The sequence below is a fragment of the Balaenoptera ricei genome, chromosome 13 (genome assembly GCF_028023285.1).
Source record: "Balaenoptera ricei isolate mBalRic1 chromosome 13, mBalRic1.hap2, whole genome shotgun sequence".
Lineage (NCBI taxonomy): Eukaryota > Metazoa > Chordata > Mammalia > Artiodactyla > Balaenopteridae > Balaenoptera > Balaenoptera ricei.
This window is the reverse complement of record NC_082651.1, coordinates 43449151-43471552: the sequence shown is the minus strand read 5'-3', so window position 1 is coordinate 43471552 and position 22402 is coordinate 43449151. Positions and strand designations below refer to the sequence as shown.

The 22402-nt window shown below is 37.9% G+C and overlaps 1 protein-coding gene across 4 annotated transcripts in view; it reads right to left on the bottom strand.

Moving 5' to 3' along the window:
• Positions 1–22402, bottom strand: part of GFPT1 (glutamine--fructose-6-phosphate transaminase 1) — a 71817-nt gene that overhangs the window by 14855 nt on the left and 34560 nt on the right. For all 4 annotated transcript variants that reach the window (XM_059943147.1, XM_059943148.1, XM_059943149.1 and 1 more), the window contains 6 exons: positions 21445–21550; positions 19525–19688; positions 18509–18604; positions 13921–14018; positions 11971–12091; positions 11174–11331 (listed from right to left, as the gene is read on the bottom strand). In XM_059943147.1, coding sequence (XP_059799130.1) covers positions 11174–11331; positions 11971–12091; positions 13921–14018; positions 18509–18604; positions 19525–19688; positions 21445–21550 — 743 coding nt within the window. The remainder of the gene's footprint in view (positions 1–11173; positions 11332–11970; positions 12092–13920; positions 14019–18508; positions 18605–19524; positions 19689–21444; positions 21551–22402) is intronic.

The following is a 22402-nucleotide window of genomic DNA, read 5'->3' as shown; positions in this document are numbered from 1 at the left end:
TTCGTTTCTGTGCGAGGGCTTTCTCTAGTTGCGGCAAGTGGGGGCCACTCTTCATCGCGGTGTGCGGGCCTCTCACTATCGCGGCCTCTCTTGTTGCGGAGCACAGGCTCCAGACGCGCAGGCTCAGCAATTGTGGCTCACGGGCCTAGTCGCTCCGCGGCATGTGGGATCTTCCCAGACGAGGGCTCGAACCCGTGTCCCCTGCATTGGCAGGCAGACTCTCAACCACTGCGCCACCAGGGAAGTCCCAAGCATTATTAAATTTTCTTAATTCTGTTGTTTCCATTGCCCCTTTTCTCTTTTTTCTTTACATTTTTATTCATCTGAAATTAATTTTAGTGCAAGATGTTAACTTCTGTTTTTATTTTTATAAATACACAATTTTCCCTCCATTTCACCCCACCCTATCTCTCAACTGTCAAGTTTGAGACATTTCCTATAGCCTAAGTTCTTTGATACACTAGAGCTATGTTGCAGGACTATAGATTCTGTCCCAGATTTGTCATTTATTTACAAAACAATATTCCCATCCAGAAACATCATATTTCTATAAATTTGTTAGGAATTTAAAAGTCTAAAGAGTTATATAGTTTTCATCTATTTGACAAACATTTATGGATATCTTACACATTTCCTGGTAGACTTATTTTTAAGTATTTTTTATAGCTATTGAAAAACAGAATTCCTCCCCTCCAAACACACCCCTGTACTTTTCTAAGTAGTCACTGTCAGTTTATAGAGAAAACTTTGTATATTTAAAAAAATTTTTTATTTAAGTATAATTGATGTATAATATTATATAATTTACAGGTGTACAATAAAGTGATTCACAATTTTAAAGGTTATACTCGATTTATAGTTATTATAAAATACTGGCTATAGTCCCCGTGTTTTACCTTGTAGCATATTTTACACATAATAGTATGTACCTCTTCATCCTCTCCCCCTATACTACTGCCCCACCCCTCTTCCCTCTCCCCACTGGTAACCACTAGTTTGTTCTCCATATCTGTTGACTCTGTTTCTTTTCTGTTATAGTCACTAGTTTGTTGTATTTTTTAGATTCTACATGTAAGTGACATCATACAGTATTGTCTCTCTCTGTCTGCCTTATTTCACTCAGCATAGTGCCCTCCAGGTCCATCCCTGTTGCTGCAAATGGCAAAACTTCATTTTTTTTTATGCCTGAGTAGTAGTCCATTGTGTGATATTATATATAAATACCACATCTTCTTTATCCAGTCATCTGTTGGCAGACACTTAGGTTGCTTCCATATCATGGCAATTGTAAATAATGCTGCTATGAACTTTGGGGTGCATGTATCTTTTCAAATTAGTGTTTTTATTTTCTTCAGATATACACCGAGAACTGGAATTGCTGGATCATATGATAATTCTATTTTTAGTTTTTTGAAGATTCTCCATAATGTTTTCCACAGTGGCTGTATCAATTTACATTCCCACCAAAAGCGTATGAGAGTTCTTTTCTCCATATCCTCATCAACATTTGTTATTTGTGTTCTTTTTTGTAATAGCCGTTCTGATAAGTGTGAGGTGGTATCTCACTGTGGTTTTTTGGTTTTTTTTTTTAAACTTTGGGTTTATTTATTTACTTATTTATGGCTGTGTTAGGTCTTCGTTTCTGTGCTAGGGCTTTCTCTAGTTGCGGCAAGTGGGGGCCACTCTTCATCGCGGTGTGCGGGCCTCTCATTATCGCAGCCTCTCTTGCTGCAGAGCACAGGCTCCAGACGCGCAGGCTCAGTAATTGTGGCTCACGGGCCTAGTTGCTCCGCGGCATGTGGGATCTTCCCAGACCAGGGCTCGAACCCATATCCCATGCATTGGCAGGCAGATTCTCAACCACTGTGCCACCAGGGAAGCCCTCACTGTGGTTTTGATTTGCATTTTTCTGATGATTAGCGATGTTGAGCATCTTTTCATGTGCTTGCTGGCCATCTACATGTACTCTTTGGAGAAATGTCTATTCGGGTCTTCGCCCAATTTTGTATTCAGGTCTTCGGTTGTTTTTTTGATGTTGAGTTGTATGAGTTGTTTATATATTTTAAATATTAACCCTTTATTGGTCATATCATTTGCAAATATTTTTCCCATTCAGTAGGTTGTCTTTTTGTTTTGCTGATGGTTTCCTTTGCTGTGCAAAAGCTTTTAAGTTTAATTAGGTCCAATTTGTTTATTTTTGCTTTTGTTTCCATTACTCTAGGAGAAGGATCCAAAAAAATAGTGTGGCAATTTAGGTCAAAGAGTATTCTGCCTACGTTTGTTTCTAGAAGTTTTATGATTTCCAGTCCTACATTTAGGTCTTTAATCCATTTTGAGTATAGTTTTATACGTGGTGTTAGAGAACGTTCTAATTTCATTCTTTTACATGTAGCTGTCCAGTTTTCCCAGTACCACTTATTGAAGAGATTGACTTTTCTCCACTGTATATTCTTGCTTCCTTTGTCATAGATTAATTGAACATAAGTGCATGGGTTTATTTCTTGGCTCTCTATTCTGTTCCATTATTCTATGTGTATGTTTTTGTACCACCACCATACTGTTTTGACTACTATAGCTTTGTAGTACAGTCTGAAGTCAGGGAGCATGATTCCTCCAGCTCTGTTCTTCTTTCTCAAGATTGTTTTGGATATTGGGGTCCTTTTGTGTTTCCATACAGATTTTAAAATTACTTGCTCTAGTTCTGTAAAAACGGCATTGGTATTTTCATAGGGATTACACTGAATCTGTAGATCGCCTTGGATAGTATGTTCATTTAACAATATTAATTCTTCCAATCCAAGAACACAGTATGTTTCTATCTGCGTTGTCTTCAATTTCTTTCATCAGTGTCTTATAGTTTTCAAAGTACAGGTCTTGTAACTCCTTAGGTATATTTATCTCTAGGCATCTTATTCTTTTTGAAGCGATGGTAAACGGAATTATTTCCTTAATTTCTCTTTCTGATAGTTCATTGTTAGTGTATAGAAATGCAACAGGTTTCTGTATATTAATTTTGTATCCTGCAACTTTACCGAATTCACTGTAAAGCTCTGGTAGTTTTCTGGTGGCATCTTTAGAATTTTCTATGTATAGTATCATGTCATCTGCAAACAGTGACACTTTACTTCTTTCTTTCCAATTTATAGTCCTTTTACTTCTTTCTCTTGTCTGATTGCTGTGGTTAGGACTTCAATACTATGTTGAATAAAAGTGTTGACAGCAGGCATCCTTGTCTTGTTCGTGATCTTAGAGGAAATGCTCTCAGATTTTCACCACTGAGTATGATGTTAGCTGTGGGTTTGTCATATATGACCTTTATAATGTTGAGGTAGGTTCTCTCTATGCCCACTTTCTAGAGAGCTTTTATCATAAATGGATGTTGAATTTTGTCAAAAGCTTTTTCTGCGTCTATTGAGATGATCATGTGGTTTTTATTCAATTTGTTAATGTGGTGTATCACAATGATTGACTTCTGGATACTGAAAAACTCTTGCATCCCTGGGATAAATCCCACTTGATCCTGGTGTATGATCCTTTTAACATATCATTGAGTTTGGTTTGCTAATATTTTGTTGAAGATTTTTGCATCTATGTTTTTCAGTGATACTGGCCTGTAGTTTTCTTTTTGTGATATCTTTGTGTGGTTTTGGTATCAGGGTGATGTCAGCCTCACAGAATGAGTTTGAGAGTGTTCCTCCCTCTGCAATTTTTTGGAATATTTTGACAAGGATAGGTGTTAACTCTTTTCTAAATGTTTGGTAGAATTCACCTGTGAAGCCACTGGTCCTAGACTTTTGTTTACTTGGAATTTTAAAATTACTGGTTCAATTTCATTACTGATAATTGGTCTATCCAAATTTTCTATTTCTTCCTGGCTCAGTCTTGGGAGATTATACATCTTCAAAGAATCTGTCCATTTCTTCTAGGTTGTCCATTTTATTGGCATATAGTTGTTTGTAGTAGTCTCATGATCTTCTGTATTTCTGTAGTGTTGGTTGTAACTTCTCCTTTTTCATTTCTGATTTTACTGATTTCTGCCCCCTCCCTTTTTTTCTTGATGAGTCTGGCTAAAGTTTTATCAATTTTGTTTGTCTTTTCAAAGAACCAGTTTTTAGTTTCATTGATCTCTTCTATTATTTTTTTAGTCTCTATTTTATTTCTTCTCTGATCTTTATGATTTCTTTCCTTCTACTAACTTTGGGCTTTTTCTTTCTCCAGTTTGTTTAGGTGTAAGGTTAGGTTGTTTATATGAGATTTTTTTTTATTTCCTGAGGTATTCTTGTATCACGTTAAACTTCCCACTTAGAACTGCTTTTGCTGCATCCCAAAGGTTTTGGATCTCATGTTTTTGTTTTCATTTTTCTCTAGGTATTTTTTCATTTCCTCTTTGATTTCTTCAGTGATCCACTGGTTGTTTAGTAGCATGTTGTTTAGCCTCATTTGTGTTTTTTGCAGTTTTTTTCTTGTAGTTGACTTCTAGTCTCATAGCATAGTGGTCAGAAAAGATGTTTGATATGATTTAAATTTTTTTTAAATTTATTTTTGGTTGCGTTGGGTCTTTGCTGCTGCGTGTGGGCTTTCTCTAGTTGCGGGGGCTACTCTTCGTTGTGGTAAGTGGGCTTCTCATTGTGTTGGCTTCGCTTGTTGTAGAGCACGGACTCTAGGCACGTGGGCTCAGTAGGTGTGGCTTGCACGCTCTAGAGCACAGGTTCAGTAGTTGTGGCACACGGACTTAGTTGCTCTGCAGCATGTGGGATCTTCCCGGACCAGGGATCGAACCTGTGTCCCCTGCATTGGCAGGCAGATCCTTAACCACTGCGCCACCAGGGAGGTCCCTTGATATGATTTTAATTTTCCTAAATTTATCAAGTCTTGTTTTGTGGCCTAGCATGTGATCTATCCTGGAGAATATACCATGTGCACTTAAAAAGAACGTGTACTCTGCTGCTTTTGGATGGAATGCTCTACACATATCAATTATGTCCCTCTGGTATAATGTGTCATTTAAGGCCAGTGTTTCCTTATTGATTTTCTGTCTGGATGACTGGTCCACTGATGTAAGTGGGGTGTTGAAGTCCCCTACTACTTACTATTGTGTTACTGTTGATTTCTCCCTTTATGTCCGTTAGTATTTGCTTTATGTATTTAGGTGCTCCAATGCTGGGTACATATGTATTTACAATCGTTATATCTTCTTCTTGGACTAATCCCTTGATCATTATGTATCCTCCTTTGTCTCTTGTAACAGTCTTTAAAATCTATCTTGTCTGATATAAGTATTGTTAGCCCAGCTTTCTTCTGATTTCCATTTGCATGGAATTCCTTTTCTCATTCCCTCATTTTCAGTCTGTGTGTGTCTTTAGATCTGAAGTGAGTCTCTTATAGGCAGCATATATAATGGGTCTTGTTTTTGTATCCATTCAGCCACTCTCTCTTTTGATTAGAGCACTGAGTCCATTTACATTTAAGGTAATTAATGATATGTATGTTATTGCCATTTTGTTACTTGTTTGGGGGCTGTTTTGTAGGTCTTTTTTTTTTTTTCCTTTTTCCTTATTTTGTTCTCTTGTGATTTGACAACTATCTTCAGTGTTGTTTGGATTCCTTTTTCCTTTTTTGGTTTATATCTATTATAGATTTTTGGTTTGTGGTTACCGTGAGGTTTTTATATAGTAATATGTATATATAAGTGTGTGTGTGATCGTTTTAAGTTGCTGGTCTCTTAATTTCAAGTGCATGTTAACAACCCTGCATTTGTACTCTCCTCCCCTCACGATTACTATTTTTGATATATTTCACATTTAATTGTACTGTGCATCCCTTAACTGCTTATTGTGGATATACATGATTTTACTACTTTTGTCTTTAACCTTTCGACTAGCTTTGTGGGTGGATGACTTCCTATCTTTACTGTATGTTTGCCTTTATTGATGCGCATTTTCATGTTTCTAGTTGCAGACATGTCTTTTTCACTTAGAGGAATTTCCTGAACATTTCCTGTAGAGCTGGTTTGGTGGTGCTGAACTCTTTTAGCCTTTGCTTGTCTGTAAAGCTTTTGATCTCTCCATCAAATCTGAACAAGAGCCTTGTTGGTTAGAGCAGCGGTCCCCAACCTTTTTGGCACCAGGGACCGGTTTCGTGGAAGACAATTTTTCCACAGTCAGGGGTGGGGGGTGGGGGGGTGGGGGGGTTCAGGAGGTAATGCAAGTGATGGGGGGAGGGTTGGGGAATAATGTGAGTGATGGGGACCAATGGGAACGGCAGATGAATCTTCGCTCACTTGCCTGCCACTCACCTCCTGCTGTGCGGCCCGGTTCCTAACAGGCCATGGACCGGCACCGTTCCACAGCCCAGCACCATTCCACAGCCCAGGCGTTGGGGACCCCTGGGTTAGAGTATTCTTGGGTGTAGGTTTTTCCCTTTCATCACTTTAAATAAAACATGCCACTCCCTTCTGGCCTGCAGGGTTTCTGCTAAAGGTCAGCTGACAGCCTTATGGGAGTTCTCTTGTATGTTATCTCTTGCTTTTCCCTTGCTGCTTTTAACAGTCTCTCTTTCTCTTTAATTTTTGTCATTTTAATCGCAATGTGTCTTGGTGTTTTCCTCTTTGGGTAAGTCCTGTATGGGACTCTCTGGGCCTCCTGGATTTGGATGTCTATTTCTTTTCCAGGTTAGGGAAGTTTTCAGCTATTATGTCTTCAGATATGTTCTCTGCCCCTTTCTCTCTCTCTTCTCCTTCTAGAACCCCTATACTGCGAATATTAGTACACTTGATGTTATCGCAGAGGTCTCTCACACTGTCCTCAGTTCTGTTCATTCTTCTTTTCTTTTTTCTGTTCAGCATCAGTGATTTTCACTACTCTGTCTTCTATTTTATATATGTTTTCTATAAAGCACCTTACATGAATTTTTATCCATTCTAAGAAGTTTCTGACTTGACTTTCTTAAGTTCTACAGGTAGTCAATCATATCAATTGCAAATAAGAATTTGTTTCCTCCTTTCCTGCTGTTTTAATTTTTCTTACTAAACTGGATAGAACTTCTAGAATAGGGATAGCAAATATGTTTCATATAGAGTCAATCCTTACCTACTGGTTGTCACAGTGAAACATTATGTTGAGAAGGATTCTAAGGGCACCTTTTTTGCTTTGCAGTAATACAGATAAAATCCTAGGAAGGTTCCAGAAGAACAGCTAAGGCCCACCAAGATAAAGGTCCTGAAGCTTTCTATTTTGCTGTTCACTCATCCATTTTTCTCTATTATTTGCCTCCTTCTGCTTCATTGGGTTTCCTTCTTCTACCTTTTTGAGTTCAATACTCAGTTCATTTTCTCTTTGAAGCATTTAATGCTATGAACCTACCTCTATCACTCTGGCCACACTATCTTAATTTTTAACCATATTGTTCATTATAGTTATTTTTTCTAATAAGTCTTTTTAAATGGCAATTCTGATATGGTTCTAACTCGAGTTATTTAAAGAAACGTTTTTATGTTCCAGGCATTTGAGGTTTTTATTTACATTTTTATTATTAATCACTAGGATTACTGTGATATTGTCAGCTACAGTGCTATGAATAATTTTAACTTTAATAATTCATCCTGGGTTTTTTTTTTTTTTTTTTTTTTTTTTTTTAAAGTTTATTTATTTATTTTTGGCTGTGTTGGGTCTTCGTTGCTGTGCGTGGGCTTCTCATTGCGGTGGCTTCTCTTGTTGCAGAGCATGGGGTCTAGGCGCGCGGGCTTCAGTAGTTGTGGCACGAGAGCTCAGTAGTTGTGGCACGCGGGCTCTAGAGCGCAGGCTCAGTAGTTGTGGCGCACGGGCTTAGTTGCTCCGCGGCATGTGGGATCTTCCCGGACCAGGGCTTGAACCCGTGTCCCCTGCGTTGGCAGGTGGATTCTTAACCACTGCGCCACCAGGGAAGTCCCCATCCTGGGTTTTTTTGTAGATTATATGCTGAATTTCTACTACTCTTCTCTGGATAAGGGATCACTTCATGAGTGAATATTTTCCTGTCATAATGTGGATAATGAGCCTCCTGTATAATAAAATCACAGTTTGCTAATGCTCCTTACCTTCCCAATAGTTAAATTAGATTCCCTGTTTCCTCTTGCTGCACCTCCCAGCTACCAGGTGCTCATACATTCCTCCACAGCTACCTGTCCCTGTGCTCCTATGTGTTCCACTGGCAGACTGGGATTTTTTTTCCCCTTAGCACTAAAGTGGATTTGCAGTCCCTTGCCTCCAGTCTAACGATCATACCTGTATTCTAAGTTCCAGTCCTTCCCAGTCTACTTCTTTCTACTGAAGTTTACTTTTCAATAAACCAATTAATCACAAAATATACTATTAGGACAGAGGGAGAGACCCAATATCTTGGACTCCTGGGATACCTAAATTGTTTCCAATCCAAAATGATCGGATAATGAGTATTCTAGTTCCTCCAGCCCGTAACTAAAAATGTTATTCTACAGAGTATCCTTCTTTGTTTGGACTTAAAACATCTCAGCACTGGTTTTTAAAAGCAAATATTAAACAGAGTAACTTTAATGCACATATTTTTTCTATTGCATTCAGCTTAATTTCCAATTTCATGTTTTTCATCTCATCAATACATACCAGGCAACCAATTATGAAAAAAATAAGCTACACCTCATATTTAGAATTACTGAGGTTTGAAAGAATTTACCAGGACAATGCTGACTCTGAACTTTTCAACTTGGTTTTACTTTTTACTCAGCCAAAGATAAAAGTTATATTGGTTTATTTTTTTTAAAAAAATCAACAAAAGTCAGTACTGTGGTGAAATTCTAAACACCTGCAATAACATACAAGAATTACTGAGTCTGCACAGTTATACCTATCGATTTCTACAGAAATATCAAATTGTCTATGTTCAAACATTCTGAGAAGTTTAATAATATCTCTCTAACCTTGACAGTTTTTCAGGCAAAGTTGGGAATTAATCATCAAGATTATAGAATTCTTATGCTAGCTCTATCACAGAGCCCAGGGATCAGGATCAATTCGAATTTCTTTCATCACCCATTAACATATAAACTTATATTTGCCATTCAGAAATGATCTATAACTAAACACCCCAAAACTTTTAAATAACTCCAAGCCCAGAATGTCTATGGCAGTTAAGGAAAACAAAATTACTTTAGAATCCAAGAAAAATTAAACTAAGACTAAGCTGCCATAATACTAAAATTTTTCAGGGAGTCATTTTTTTAAAGAATTACAGTATATACTATAAAAAGATGCTTATTTTCCTATACAAGATGTACCATTGGAAGAACCTGGGTAAAGAGTACATGGACTTCTCTACTATCTTTGCAACTTCCTATAAATCTATAGTTATTTCAAAACAAAAAGATTTTAGAAAAGGACTTGCAGAAAAAAAAAAAAACTACTGATACAAATAACACATGAAAAAATCTCAAAACGTCATGTTAAATGGAAGAAGCTAGATACAAAAGACATGTATTATACAATTCCATTTATAAGAAATTTCTAGAAAATGAAATAATATAGCAAGAGAAAGCAATACTTGCCTGAGGCTGAGGCAGAGGGGTAGGAGTGGGAATTGACTGGAAAGGGGGACAAAGGAACTTTTTCAGGTGATTAAGTCTTCTAAAATTGGACTGTGGTGATAAACAGCCAAATTTACTAAAACCATATACACTTAAAATTGGTGAATACTATGGTATGAAAATTATACCTCAATAAAACTGTAGAAAAAAGGTTAACGGCAGAATCTAGGTGATGGGTATACAGGTATTCATGTAAAATTCTTTTAATTCTGCTGTATGTTTGAATATTATAATAAAACATTGAGGAAAATTTAAGTTTTCATGAATGATACAATTAGAAATCAAAAAAACCCTGCATTTCCCCTGGCAGCTCACAGATCAAGAAAGATTCAGTAAAAAGATAAGTCAATAGCCTCCATTCAGTGGTATGATCCCACATCCCACACATGCCACACTGAAGCCCTTGCTTCAAATGTGTTTGAATGAAGGGTCTGGGATTCTAATCCCTGATCAAAGCTGTCTGTCTGGACACTGTTCCAAGAATCCACAAGCTGCTGCTGAGGGCAGCTGTTTATTCATTCAGGCACAGAATGGAAACCCAAGCACAAATATCTTACATGTTTTAATCACCACATGGAGAAAATTCAGGCTTCAGTTTTCTGTAAATTATAGTGTTAGCAATATCAAAGTAACCAAGAAACAAAAACCTCACTCAGAATTTTTACTTAAGAATTGTAACTTTTCCACAAAAAAATTCCCCATGAAGTTCTTTAAATGGAAAAAGAAACAAATGTGGTTTGTATATGTTAACATCATCTTCCCTTAATTAAACTCAAATCCACCAAAACCTAAGCATCTTATTCAACAATCAGTAAGAAATATTAGACTTAGGCAGAAAAAGACAAGAAACTGAAATTTTGAAACTATAAAGAGTAATATATTTGTGGAGAACATCTTTTGCATTTATACAACTTTCTAAGATTCCTATTTTTATTACTAGTACTAAATTTATGCATATCCCAATTTCAAAGAGGAAAGTAGTCTCACTAGGCCTTAAAAATGAAAATGAAGGTGCTTTTAAATCTCCACAGATGTATATCTAAAGAGAAACAGATATTGTCATATAATATTCAATTTATTTTTTTAAATAGCCAAATTTTATACCAAAAGTGTACTCCTCTTTACAAACTTTCAAAGGGAGTGTGTATATTTTGGCACACTTATTAGGATAGTATAAACCTGTAAATAAAAATGTCAAAAATTATTAGACTTAAGCTGGGTGTTTCTAATTTGTTATTTTTCTAATGCCCTACTATACTTAATTAAGAGGGGGCATTATACTTACCACATACCCCACCTCACACAGCAGGAGGAATATAAGTGTTGAATGTGGAGAGTCAGAAGAGACGTTTGCAAAATGAGCTTTCCGTTACAAACGCTTGTCCCTTTTAAACTCTTAAGATGAGTGTGAGGAAGGGGGACAACAAGTGTTTTATCTATTACTGACCCTTACGGCTTATGATAATTACGATTAGTAAACAATATGAATTCTATAAGTGCTAAGAAATGAAATATAAGATAAAGATTAGTCTGTTTTATTATGTAAATAATCACATGAGAACTAAGTCAAGAACTTACCTTTGTGCTGGCCACCCCAATCTCGGGCCCAGCATTGATGTGAACTCCACAGTCTGTCTCTCTTGATATGGAACTGCCAACCGTGTTTGTGATCCCGACAGTTAAAGCTCCTCTCTCCTTGCAGTACCGAAGACCCATCAGGGTATCTGCTGTCTCGCCTGGGTAAAAAGGAAGACAAAAGTAACACACAGAGCAGTCAACATATGCTGTTTTTTAGACGCAAAAACAGAAAACTGACTACTCTTTCAACAATATCATTTGTTTTATTATTTTTTAACTGAAGTATAGTTGATTTACAGTGTTTCAGTTGTACATCAAAGTGATTCAGTTATACATATATATTTTTTTCAGATTCTTTTCCATTATACGTTATTACAAGATACTGAGTATAGTTCCCTGTGCTATACAGTAGGTCCTTGTTGTTTATTTTATATATAGTAGCGTGTATCTGTTAATCCCAAATTCCCAATTCATAGCTCCCTCCCTTTTCCCCTCATTTGTTTTAAATAAAATTTAAAACATGTACTTAAAACAATAAATTTGTAAAACTTTTAATAATAGGATCCTACTTCTTAGGATCATCTTTCCTTCTTTGTCTTTAAAAATTCAGCTCTTCTGAGTGTAAAATGTGTTGATTTTACTAACTCATTAAGAATTCCATAACATCAAAATAAACCTATATTTGTCAAGTTATCTGCAATAACCAGTTTATCTTTAAATATCAGTTTTGCCAACATATGCTACAGTTGTTAGAAAGAATGACTTTCCTTTTCTTTAAGTCTTTAAAATTAGCATACCTGACTGACTAATGAAAAAGCAAACATCATCTCGAAAAACCGGGGTGTTTCTATCCAGGAAATCACTGGCTAGCTCCACCATAACAGGCAACTCAGTCAGCTCTTCAAGAACTTGACGTGTCTGCAGAGAAAAGATGACTTGGTCATACAACTTTACATCAAATACTCTTTTTCACTGGACTTCTTCAGACTCAATGTATAGTTTTCACTTTTTCTGATTATAAAAATGATACATAACACAATGTTAGAAAATACAAACAACAGAGATTAAAGCATAAAAAAATAAAATAACCAAAATCCCACCACCCAGGAGATAAGCACTGTTAATATTTTAGCACAGGTCTCTTTAGACAATTATCAATGTATGTATTCTTATAAGCAAATACACCCACACATATAAAATGTTTTGAGAAGTGGAAAAAGCACTGTTCTGAGTTAGCTTGTATATTAACTCTAACTTCCCAGTTCCTAATCTTTAAATGACAATTCATATAATACCAAATCACTGAGAATTTCAAATGAGATAATAACAGATGTATCATAAACACTGAATGAAAAATTAAACACTTCAGAAATACTATGTATTCATAAAGAATGCTTTTTCTCAAAAAAAGTCAATACACTTTAAAAATCTTGTTTAAGAAAGCTCACTATTTTCAAACTCTGTAGTATGGAGGGTAGAGTAGGGGGTAGATAACCTAGCTAGAATTAATTCAAGGACACTATTTTGTATGCTAAACCACACAGGATTTCTAATATTTGTTTGTTAACTATAGTAGTCTCAGCATCCACCAGAAAACCCAAAACAAAACAGAACCCTTACATCTTCTCAAATTAGAGAATTCTAACACAGCATATATATAATTTATGCCCCACAATTCAGGCTTAGCATTGGATGAAACATTTAATCAAATTTTGTATTTCTAAATAGAGGGCTCATTCAATAATAGATCTAAGCCACCATTAAATTAGGCAATCCCTTAATTTACACTGTCTTTAATTCATTCTTTTTTTTTCCAGTGCTCAAAACAATCACTTTTTAACAACTCTTCCCTTCAAAACTGCACAGATTTTCCTTTTTAGAACCATGTAATTTGGGGCGGGGGGTGGGGAGGGGAGGGAGAAGGGGGTGCTTTAGAGAAGAAGAAAGCCTATTGAGATGCAAGGGTTGAGTGACCAGCTAGTTTCACTCACTCGTCAAATGAATGGCTCCCACGAGTATAGATAATTAATATTTATGCCCCAGCAAATAAAAAAATTACTGTCATGAACTTTGGAAATCAATCCTAAAAGTAGAAACTGAGTGTGTAAGGGTTTTCTCTACTTACAGGAGTTGACATCAACAGCACATTACCTGTCTCTTTACAAGGGAAACTACATGTGGATCTGATTTATTGGACTAAAAGATTGTTAAATTCCTACGCTTCTATATTGACAACCAACACACATCTTTGATACAGAATTTCAGCTTCCAAAATAACAATTTAAAGAACAAAGTCTATCAAAAAGAAGACTTCCCTTCTTTGCAGAAATGTGCCTACCAAGTAAAATCCTGTTGAGGTTCACACAGCCATCTGTCTGGGGCAAGTGAACAATGATACACAAAACCCAGTGATGGCTCTAACAGAAGTAGGCATGCGCTGTGGACTGCAAGGCCAGGATGGCATAAGAACTTTCCACTCTTTGCCTTTCATGAAGTTAGTTGCAGGCGGTCTACCTGTATATGTAAGGACCTTTCTAAAGCAGATGATCCACTGATAAATAATTCCAAGTAGCTATTAAAATTTCTCCCCCCAACCTTCTTGATTTTTGCCGTCACAACATGAAAAGAAAACACGAATGTTTTAACAAAAAATAGTTTTACATGGTGTGTTACTGGAGATACTGTTTATCTGCAGATATCTTCTAATAGCCAAAATGACACAACTAAAATTTTAAGAAGCCACTTACTGCTACACCAGCATGATAACTTGTTCCACAAGCGATAAGAATCAAACGCCGACACCTCTGGATCTCCTTAATGTGATCCTTCAAACCGCCCAAATTCACTGAAATAAAAGTTTGTGGATATAATTATTTAGGAAAGAACCATATGAAACAGGTAATCGCTTTTCATAAGTGGCCAATGCCAATCTGGGAAACAACACTGCTGTTTTAAAGCATTCATATTCCTCTTAGGAAGCACAGTTCTCTCTCGTTTTGAAATGTAAACTAAGTAAGTCAGAACTTAACTGGCCACCCCCAACTTGTAACTAACCTTCCGCACCCCCTGACACGCCTACACAACTACAGTATCTACCACATCCTACCTTGTTTGGTCATTTTTACATTCCTCTCTTCAGAGTAAAAGGTATCTTAAAGGCAGAACTATAGGGACACGGACAATAGATCAGTAGATGCTGGCGGCTGGAGGTGGGGAAAGGGCCGACTACAAAGGGGCTTGGGGAAATTTTTCCAGTGAAGGATCTGTGCTAACTCTTGATTGTTGTACAGGTTGTTTAGGATTATGACCATGTTGTGGAAGTTGGACAAAATTCGCTGAATTATACATTAAGAACAGTCAATTTTATTATACCTAATTATATTTCAGTAAGCCTGCTTGGGAAAAAAATTGTCTTAGTTGTGTTCATTTCCATTACATGCCCAGAACAGTGCCCTCAACACAATACAAACCACTCTCCTCTCAGTCTTTCCCATCTCAGTCAATGCCACCCCGTCCACCTAACGGCAGGGTCATCCATCCTTGGTTGCTCAACAGCGACTGCAGAAGCAAGTCCTGTGAGCCCCACCTTCAAACTGTACCTCTAACATCATCAGCCAAGTCCAACATCCCTCCCCGGGACAAGAGCCGTACTCTCCTAACTTCTATTCTCTACCTCCTAGAGCCTGTTCTCCACACACAGCCAGAATGATCTCTTAGAGGGATTCTTTAAAAACATAAATCTGATCACAAAACCCTCCAATGAGTCTGTCCTCTTTCTGTCTCTATAGCCACGTATGTGTTCTGCTAAGGGTGCCTTGTCTATGGGTCCTTCTACACATGGCTAGTTTTCTACCTGTGAGAAATTTTCATCCAACATTCATTCAATTACTCAACTAATATTCTGAGCACCTACCAAGTGAATATACTGCCCAAGGCTCTGTGTGGCTACCAGACAGTTCGGCGCCCGGCTGAGGAGAGCAGTGAGCACGCCCGTGGGCCGCGTCCTTCTCCATCTGACCCACCGTCAGTCTGTCTACTCTGCCCCTGCTCTTTATCTCCTCCACTCTTTTCTTCTGCCTTAACTAGTTACAAAATGGAACCAAGGTATATGTCTTGCTTTTTATATTTTTGAATAATTTACGTTCTTCCTTTTAAATTTCAATACTGAGAGGGCCGATTATATTTCTCTATTTTAAGAAACTAGTTAAGTAGAAAATAAAACAACGAAAAGCTTCACTGGCTTCCCAAGTAATTTTGGAATGAAGTCCAAACTCCTTATATGGCCTTCAAGTGGCCACAAGCCCTGCCTCCTGCTTCACTCTGACCTACTCTCTTAGCACTTCTCCTCTCACCCAGGCCACCCCAGCCAGACTGGCATTCTTGCTGTTCCTTTTCACGTACCTCTGCCTCAGACATTGGCATGTATTGAAAAGACTTGAGGGAAAAGGAAACAACATTAAGAGGCTGGGTAGGGAGTCATGCAAAGGCAAATCCGTTTGGAGATGACTAAGTATAAAGCAGACAGACTATCAGAGAGACCTGTATTTCAGATGATGACCAAGAAGGACAGGGAGGTTAGACAGTGAGATTAGCTGGTCACAAGCGTTTCCCTAAAATTAGTCCTAGCAAATGCCCTGATGGCCGAGGGGCATTTGGGATAGTTCTGGAAGGAGTTGCCCATGGTCTGAACTGATGCTTTGGAGAGACTCCTACTTCTGGTAAGGGAGGCCACTACTACAGCAGGAGTGTCTGGAGGAAAGGGGTGGGATGGAGCAGGAACACCACTGAACACTGGAGGCTAGTCCGGCTCCATAGATGACTGGCGGTGTGACCTTTGGCCAGACTGCAAACTGACAGAGCCTCAATTTCCTTATCTTAACAACAAAAAAGATAACAGCTATCCTGTTTATATTTTAGAACTTTTATGAGGAACACATACCATAGATAAAAGTGCTTTTTAAAATCTTGACTTTTCAAAGTTTATCTCCTTCTTTTCCCTCATAAAACAAAACTTTTTCCTAACCTTATTTCCATTCCATCCCATAACAGTATTTACTGCTACTCTCCCCGTTCTTCCAGTTCAACCACCTTCCACAACCCCCTCTCCCACACAAGCAGATACAGGTCCTTCTTTGGAGTGCTCCTGTTTCTCTCCTGGCCCCCGCTGCCCTCCCATTCCCCACTGCTTTACCCCAGATGGGACAACATCCTTACTGGCGACTGCATCTCAGCCTCTCGCTCCTCCAATGCACACTGGAGACTGGTACCCAGGTCACTTCAGTAAAGCTCTGATCACCCCTGGCTCCTAAGTCTCCTAACAGCTCTGCAATTTCTACAAAGGGAGGTACCCTTCACACTCAACAGAATGCATTCACAGCCCTCCTGGGCAGTTCACACTCAATAGAATGCATTCACGGCCCTCCTGGGCAGTTCCTCTCACCTTCTTCCCTAGACTTACTGCTCTCTATTCCTCTTCAAGTACTAGATGTGGCAGACAAACTGGACTACATATTATTTCACAAACAAATTTCTGATGGTTTTCTACTATCTCCTCTTAGCAAATGCATTCTACCCAACTGCAGTGCTCCCATCTCATCTTTACCTATTCAAACCTTCCAAATCCTTTAAACCACCACCTGCCTACTTCATGGAGCCTTCCCTGGCCCCCTGTCCACAAACAGATTCATTCTCTACTTTCTCTAAATTCAACACTAAACTTTAAACATTTCAACATTAAACTGTGTTTCTAATGTCATTTATCATATTTTACCTTTCTTTAAATAGTTAATTATGTATTCATCCCCCTTCTAAGAACCTCAAGGAGGAGACCGCAGCAGAGGTAACTTTCCTACAGTCCCTGATACGTTCAGCATGGTGCTCCACACACCATGTTCACCAGATGTTCAACTTATAATTCAGCCTTCAACAAATCTCTCCTGCTGAGAAAGAGTCTGATGCCTCCAGAAAAGAAAAGTATACAAAAACCACATTTATTCAGAGAATCATTCTCTATCAGTTAGCAGGACGTGACATAAAAGAGAAGGCACTTAATATTATATGTATAACACACAAATTCAGGAAAAGATTGTTGCATACTAGATATAATTTCTCAAAAACTGATTCCTAACACTGAGAAGCTTAGCCCAAAGCTTGTTCGTTAAACTGTTTATTAAACTGGTCATGAAGAACGTTCCATAAATCTGATTTAGCGATAAATAGTTTATGGATACCCTATGACCACAGAAAGTCAATCTCAAACTCATCTCAGCAAGGTGCAGAAACTCCTGTGACACAAGGTCTAGAGAGAACTTCCAGAAGTAAGACCAGAGCTGCACTGTCACCCCACCTTAAACAGGCAGGAAGGTACAGGTTATCCCATAAGGCATTAGGCAAACACCTGGAAAAGCTCTGGGAAGTTCACACTTCACTCATTTATAAACTGAGAGAGAAAACCTAGGCTGAACAGATACAAGCAAGCTTCCCAACAAGGGGACCAGGTCCCATTCTTCTGAGAATTCAGTGTTCAGAACAGTCCCTGGTACATAGTAGGTGCCCAATAAAGGATTTTTGTACTGAAAAGAAGTTAAATGTTCTTAATGGTACACTGAAGGACGTTTTTTTTCTCCAGGAAAATCACCCTAATAGTCCCATAACTGACAACAATTTTCAAATGTGACTTTCTAGGCATTTTTTATATTTTTCATAACCATTTTACAGGTATGTCACTTACCATAAAATTCACCCTTTGAAAGTGTATGATCGTGGTGTTTAGTATTTCAGAGTTGTGCAACCATTACCACTATCTAACTTCAGACTTTCATCACCTCCAAAACACCCGTATCCATTAGCAGTCACTCTCCACTCCCCTGTCCCTTCAGCTCCCGGCAACCATTATTATTATTCCCTTATTTTTTATTGTGGTAAAATATACATAACATAAAATTTACCGTTTTAACTATTTGTAAGTGTATAATTCAGTGGTATTAAGCACATTCACACTGTTGTGCAATCATGGCCATCACCCATCTCAGAACTTTGGCAGCGTCCCAAACTGAAGCTCTATACCCGTTAAACACTAACTCCCCATTCCCGCCTCTCCCCAGCCCCTGGTGACCACTAATCTACCTTCTGTCTCTACAAATCTGACTAACCTAGATACACCTCATATCAGTGGAATCACACACTGAAGGACTTTTAAAAGAGGCCCGGGCTCCACTGATGGCTGGCAGCCATAGTTACCGTACAAGGCTATAAAGGACAATGAACCCGGTAAGGCTGCCAATGTCAACCCCCATGAGAGACATGGAAATAATAACATAATTCACATGTAATTACCAGTGTAGTCATCAAAGTTGACTCTTCCTCTCATTGTGTTCACAACTGACTCTGGCTGCTCAAAAATTTCCTTCTGCATAAATGAACTGAAGTTGCCTAAAGTAATATAAATTGTATCATTAAAACAAAAATTAACAAGCCAAAGGATAAGAAATTTGTATTCAACTAAAAGTCTATCTCCTTTAATATAATCTTAGTAAATGAAATGAAACGAAAGGTCATGCAGTAGAGAACAACATTCATACATGACATTTTACCCAATGGGAAGAAAACTGAACAAGGAGGAAAAATACTTTTATTAACTTCATACCAAAAATATGCAATTATAGAAAAACAGGGGAGTGGGACAAGCTTAAGTTTTAGAGTCAGATCTAGGTTCAAATCATGATTCTATCTTTTAATAGCTAAGCAGCTCTGGGAAATTCCTTAATCTGTAAAATAATCTGTTCTAGCAGCTATTTCATAGCGTGGTAGTGTGGATTAATATAGTAAAGACTTGACATATAGCCATTATGCAATAAATGTTAGCTTGTTTTTCACCACAACCCCATCAGAAAGGAAAATAAAAACCACAATCACCATAATCATAATAGTTAATAGTAGCAAACATTATGTAGAACTCACTAAGCATGTCAGACACTGTTGTAAGGGCTTAATCCCCAAAACAACCTTAATGAGGTAAATCCTATTATCCCCATTTCACATATGAGAAAACTGAAGCACAGAGAGAATAAGAGAGGAACAAAGAATAGAACACAAACTATGTTTATAAAGTATCTTAAAACATCAAGTACCACTTAAATAATTGATTTCTTTTTTAATGTCAGAAACAAGAAACCATGAATTCGTCTGAAGAAGTATTGTCAAAACAGCAGATAATTTCTCCAAAGAATCATCCCCCTTTCTGGGGTTATCCCTTCACTAATCTGTATTATCAGATTCCTACACCAGGTCAGGAAGGAGAAAATATCCTTTCCATCGAGGACACCAAGGTGTAACAGGATAAAAAGGTTCACCCTTCATGATCTGCTGGAGTTCCATCTGGAGGGTCTGCACAGCTCGTCCAGGGTGATCTCCCGCAGTCCGTTTAATTCGATGGATAGAAAGACGGCCGTCCACCACTGCAGCGACGTCATCATCCTCGAGAAAGATGACACGATTGGTGTGTTCTATGACAGCACTAAAAATGTTCAAGGAGACAGTACAATCAATAATCTAGGATGATTACTATAAACACAACTATCATTAGGACAAAAGGACCAAGTTTAAATACAAAGTCTATCACCCTGCAATATCTCTGATAACTTTCTGGTTATCAATGCCATTCCCTACAGGGAAATGAAGGAGGGGGGTGGTCACTGCAGACAACGAGGAAAAGGAACTCTGTGTGGCAACCAATTTGATGAGATCAGATGAGAAAGCATGGTTATTTCCTCCTCATCCTACCTATCACCAGTCCTCCAATCATAACTCCTAAATATTTCCCAAAGCTTCTCTCTGTGTCCACCACCACAAACCAGTTCAAGCTACCATCAGCCCTTGGCTGAACTACTGCAGGAACCTCCCAACTTTCACCCACATTACCTCTAATCTCCCTCCATCCACTCTCCATTTCTGCCAAAATGGACATCAAAAGACAACCCTAATCAAGATTTCTCCCTCACCAACACACCGCTCAACAGCTTCCCTTTAGCTCTCAGGAAAACAGCAAAATGCCTTTACCATGACCCCTACCTCTTTCTCTGGCCTTGTCTCCCACCAAACTTCCTCTCCATTCCAGCCACACTCACACCCAGCCCAAGATCTCACAGGCTGATCCATCTGCAGAGAATGCCTGTTCTTCCCTCCACCTCCTTACCTAATTAACTCCTAGTATCTCCTTAACTCTCAGTTCAAGCACCATTCCCTTAAAGAAATGTACCCATAGGAGGGTTAAGTCACCGTGTTATAAGCATTCTGTAGTTCGTGTCACGGCTGGAATTCTATACTTGGTGACCATTGCCTAAAATTTGTCTCTCCCATTAAGGAAGAGCTCCTTAAGGACAAGTAATATTTTTATTCTTACCCACCATTATCTCCTGAGCCAAGCACATGGCTTTGCTGCAGTGTTCAATATGAACGCATGAGTGAATGAAAAGAGGCCGAGACACTTCTGCAACTTCCAGATTATTTAAGCCAAACTGTCAACTCTGTAACAAACCTACCTAATGACAGCAATGACACATCTCAGCACTGACTACATACCCTACATACCTGTAAAATTTAGAAAACAGTGAAGCTTGTTTTCTCACTGAGATAATACATCCCCTGCAGTCGTGAACTGCATGATCATTCATTTTTAGATCCCCTTACTTTCAGGCACAATGAATGATTCAAATACCTGTTGGCGATTTGAGTGATTCCATTTTATCCTCATTACTATTCGAATTTCATTTATAAATGCCTCTAAGCATCCCCACTGCATTTTCTCTCAAAACGTCCTAGTCTAATACTATTTCCTATAAGTGATTTTGCTGCCAATTACTTCTGAATTAAAAAGATGTGTCCACGTTGGATTAAAACTACAATATAGGTTAGCAATTATACTATAATTGGTATGCTCCTAAGCCATTCTACTCTCCAATCTAAAATCTCTCCTTCCTATAAAACCTGAGTTAAGGCTCCTAAAAGAAGAGGAAAAAAAAAACACGAGCTCAGAGTAAATACACTGGAACAAGTCTCAAGGACTTATCTCTTCTTTGTACACTGACCTACATACTTTGAATTGAGAGCAAAAACATTCTAGAACACCATCTCCAAAAAGGTCACCTTCACATCCTTAATTAACAAAGTTCTCCTCTACAGCATGACTAGATATATACAAAATGACTTCTTGGTTTCTTGTAGCATGAGAAGTTTTACTAAGAATTCTCTCTGAATCAACCAAGGAAGCTCACCTTGCATCAGAAGCAAAGTAATACTCCACTGCTTTTTCTTCAACGGGAAAAAGGCAAGTTGTGCTGTCCACACGGGAGAGATTACAGCTTCCTTTCTTATCTTTGCCTATATTATAGAGTTAACAGAATCAGCACACATGTAGAAAACCATGGCTGATATATAAATATACATAATTTTCTACAAAATCAACAAAAAACCATAGCAATGCAAGATAATTCCAGCAACTTTTCAATGCCAGGTAGATCACCCTACTTCCATGCAATAAGCCAACAAGAACAACGGGCATAAAGTGAAAGAGCAACTATTAAAGAGAGCGTGACAGATACAGCGGTGTGTTATACGTTCTTTAATGTGATATTTCTTTTCCAAGTAAAAGGTAAATAATTAATGTCACTAAGTCTTTTTTTAATGTATGTATAGCCTAATTTTAATTTAACTTCATACAAAACTTAATGAAATTAATACATATAAGTTTGTATACTTAAACTTATCATTAAAATTACATTAAAAATATCAAAATTGTGCAATGAAAAATAAAATGAAGCCTAGTGGCATATTTTTATTATCTCCTAACAAAACTTCTCTAGATTTTAACAGTAAGTCAGCATAACAAGTCAAAGTTCAGGCTACACTAATTCCGATCGAGAAACAAAACAAAGATACCTATAACTCTCTAACCGTGGTATATCATACATGGCAGCTTACTGCTAAGGACTGGAACTATAAACCCAGAACCTCTCCTTTCTTAAAATTGGATTTTCTTACATTACTTTCATGTCAGGATAAAGTATAGTCCTTTTGCAATGATAATATCTTTTCATTCTAGCACTTCAGAATTCTGGCATTTCTACTTAATTTGTCAAGCTATTGATGAAGAATTTTTTTCCTCTCTGCTTATTCACAACTAAAGTCAAAACTAGAAGGCATAATGAAGTTTGACAAATTTGCCAAATACAG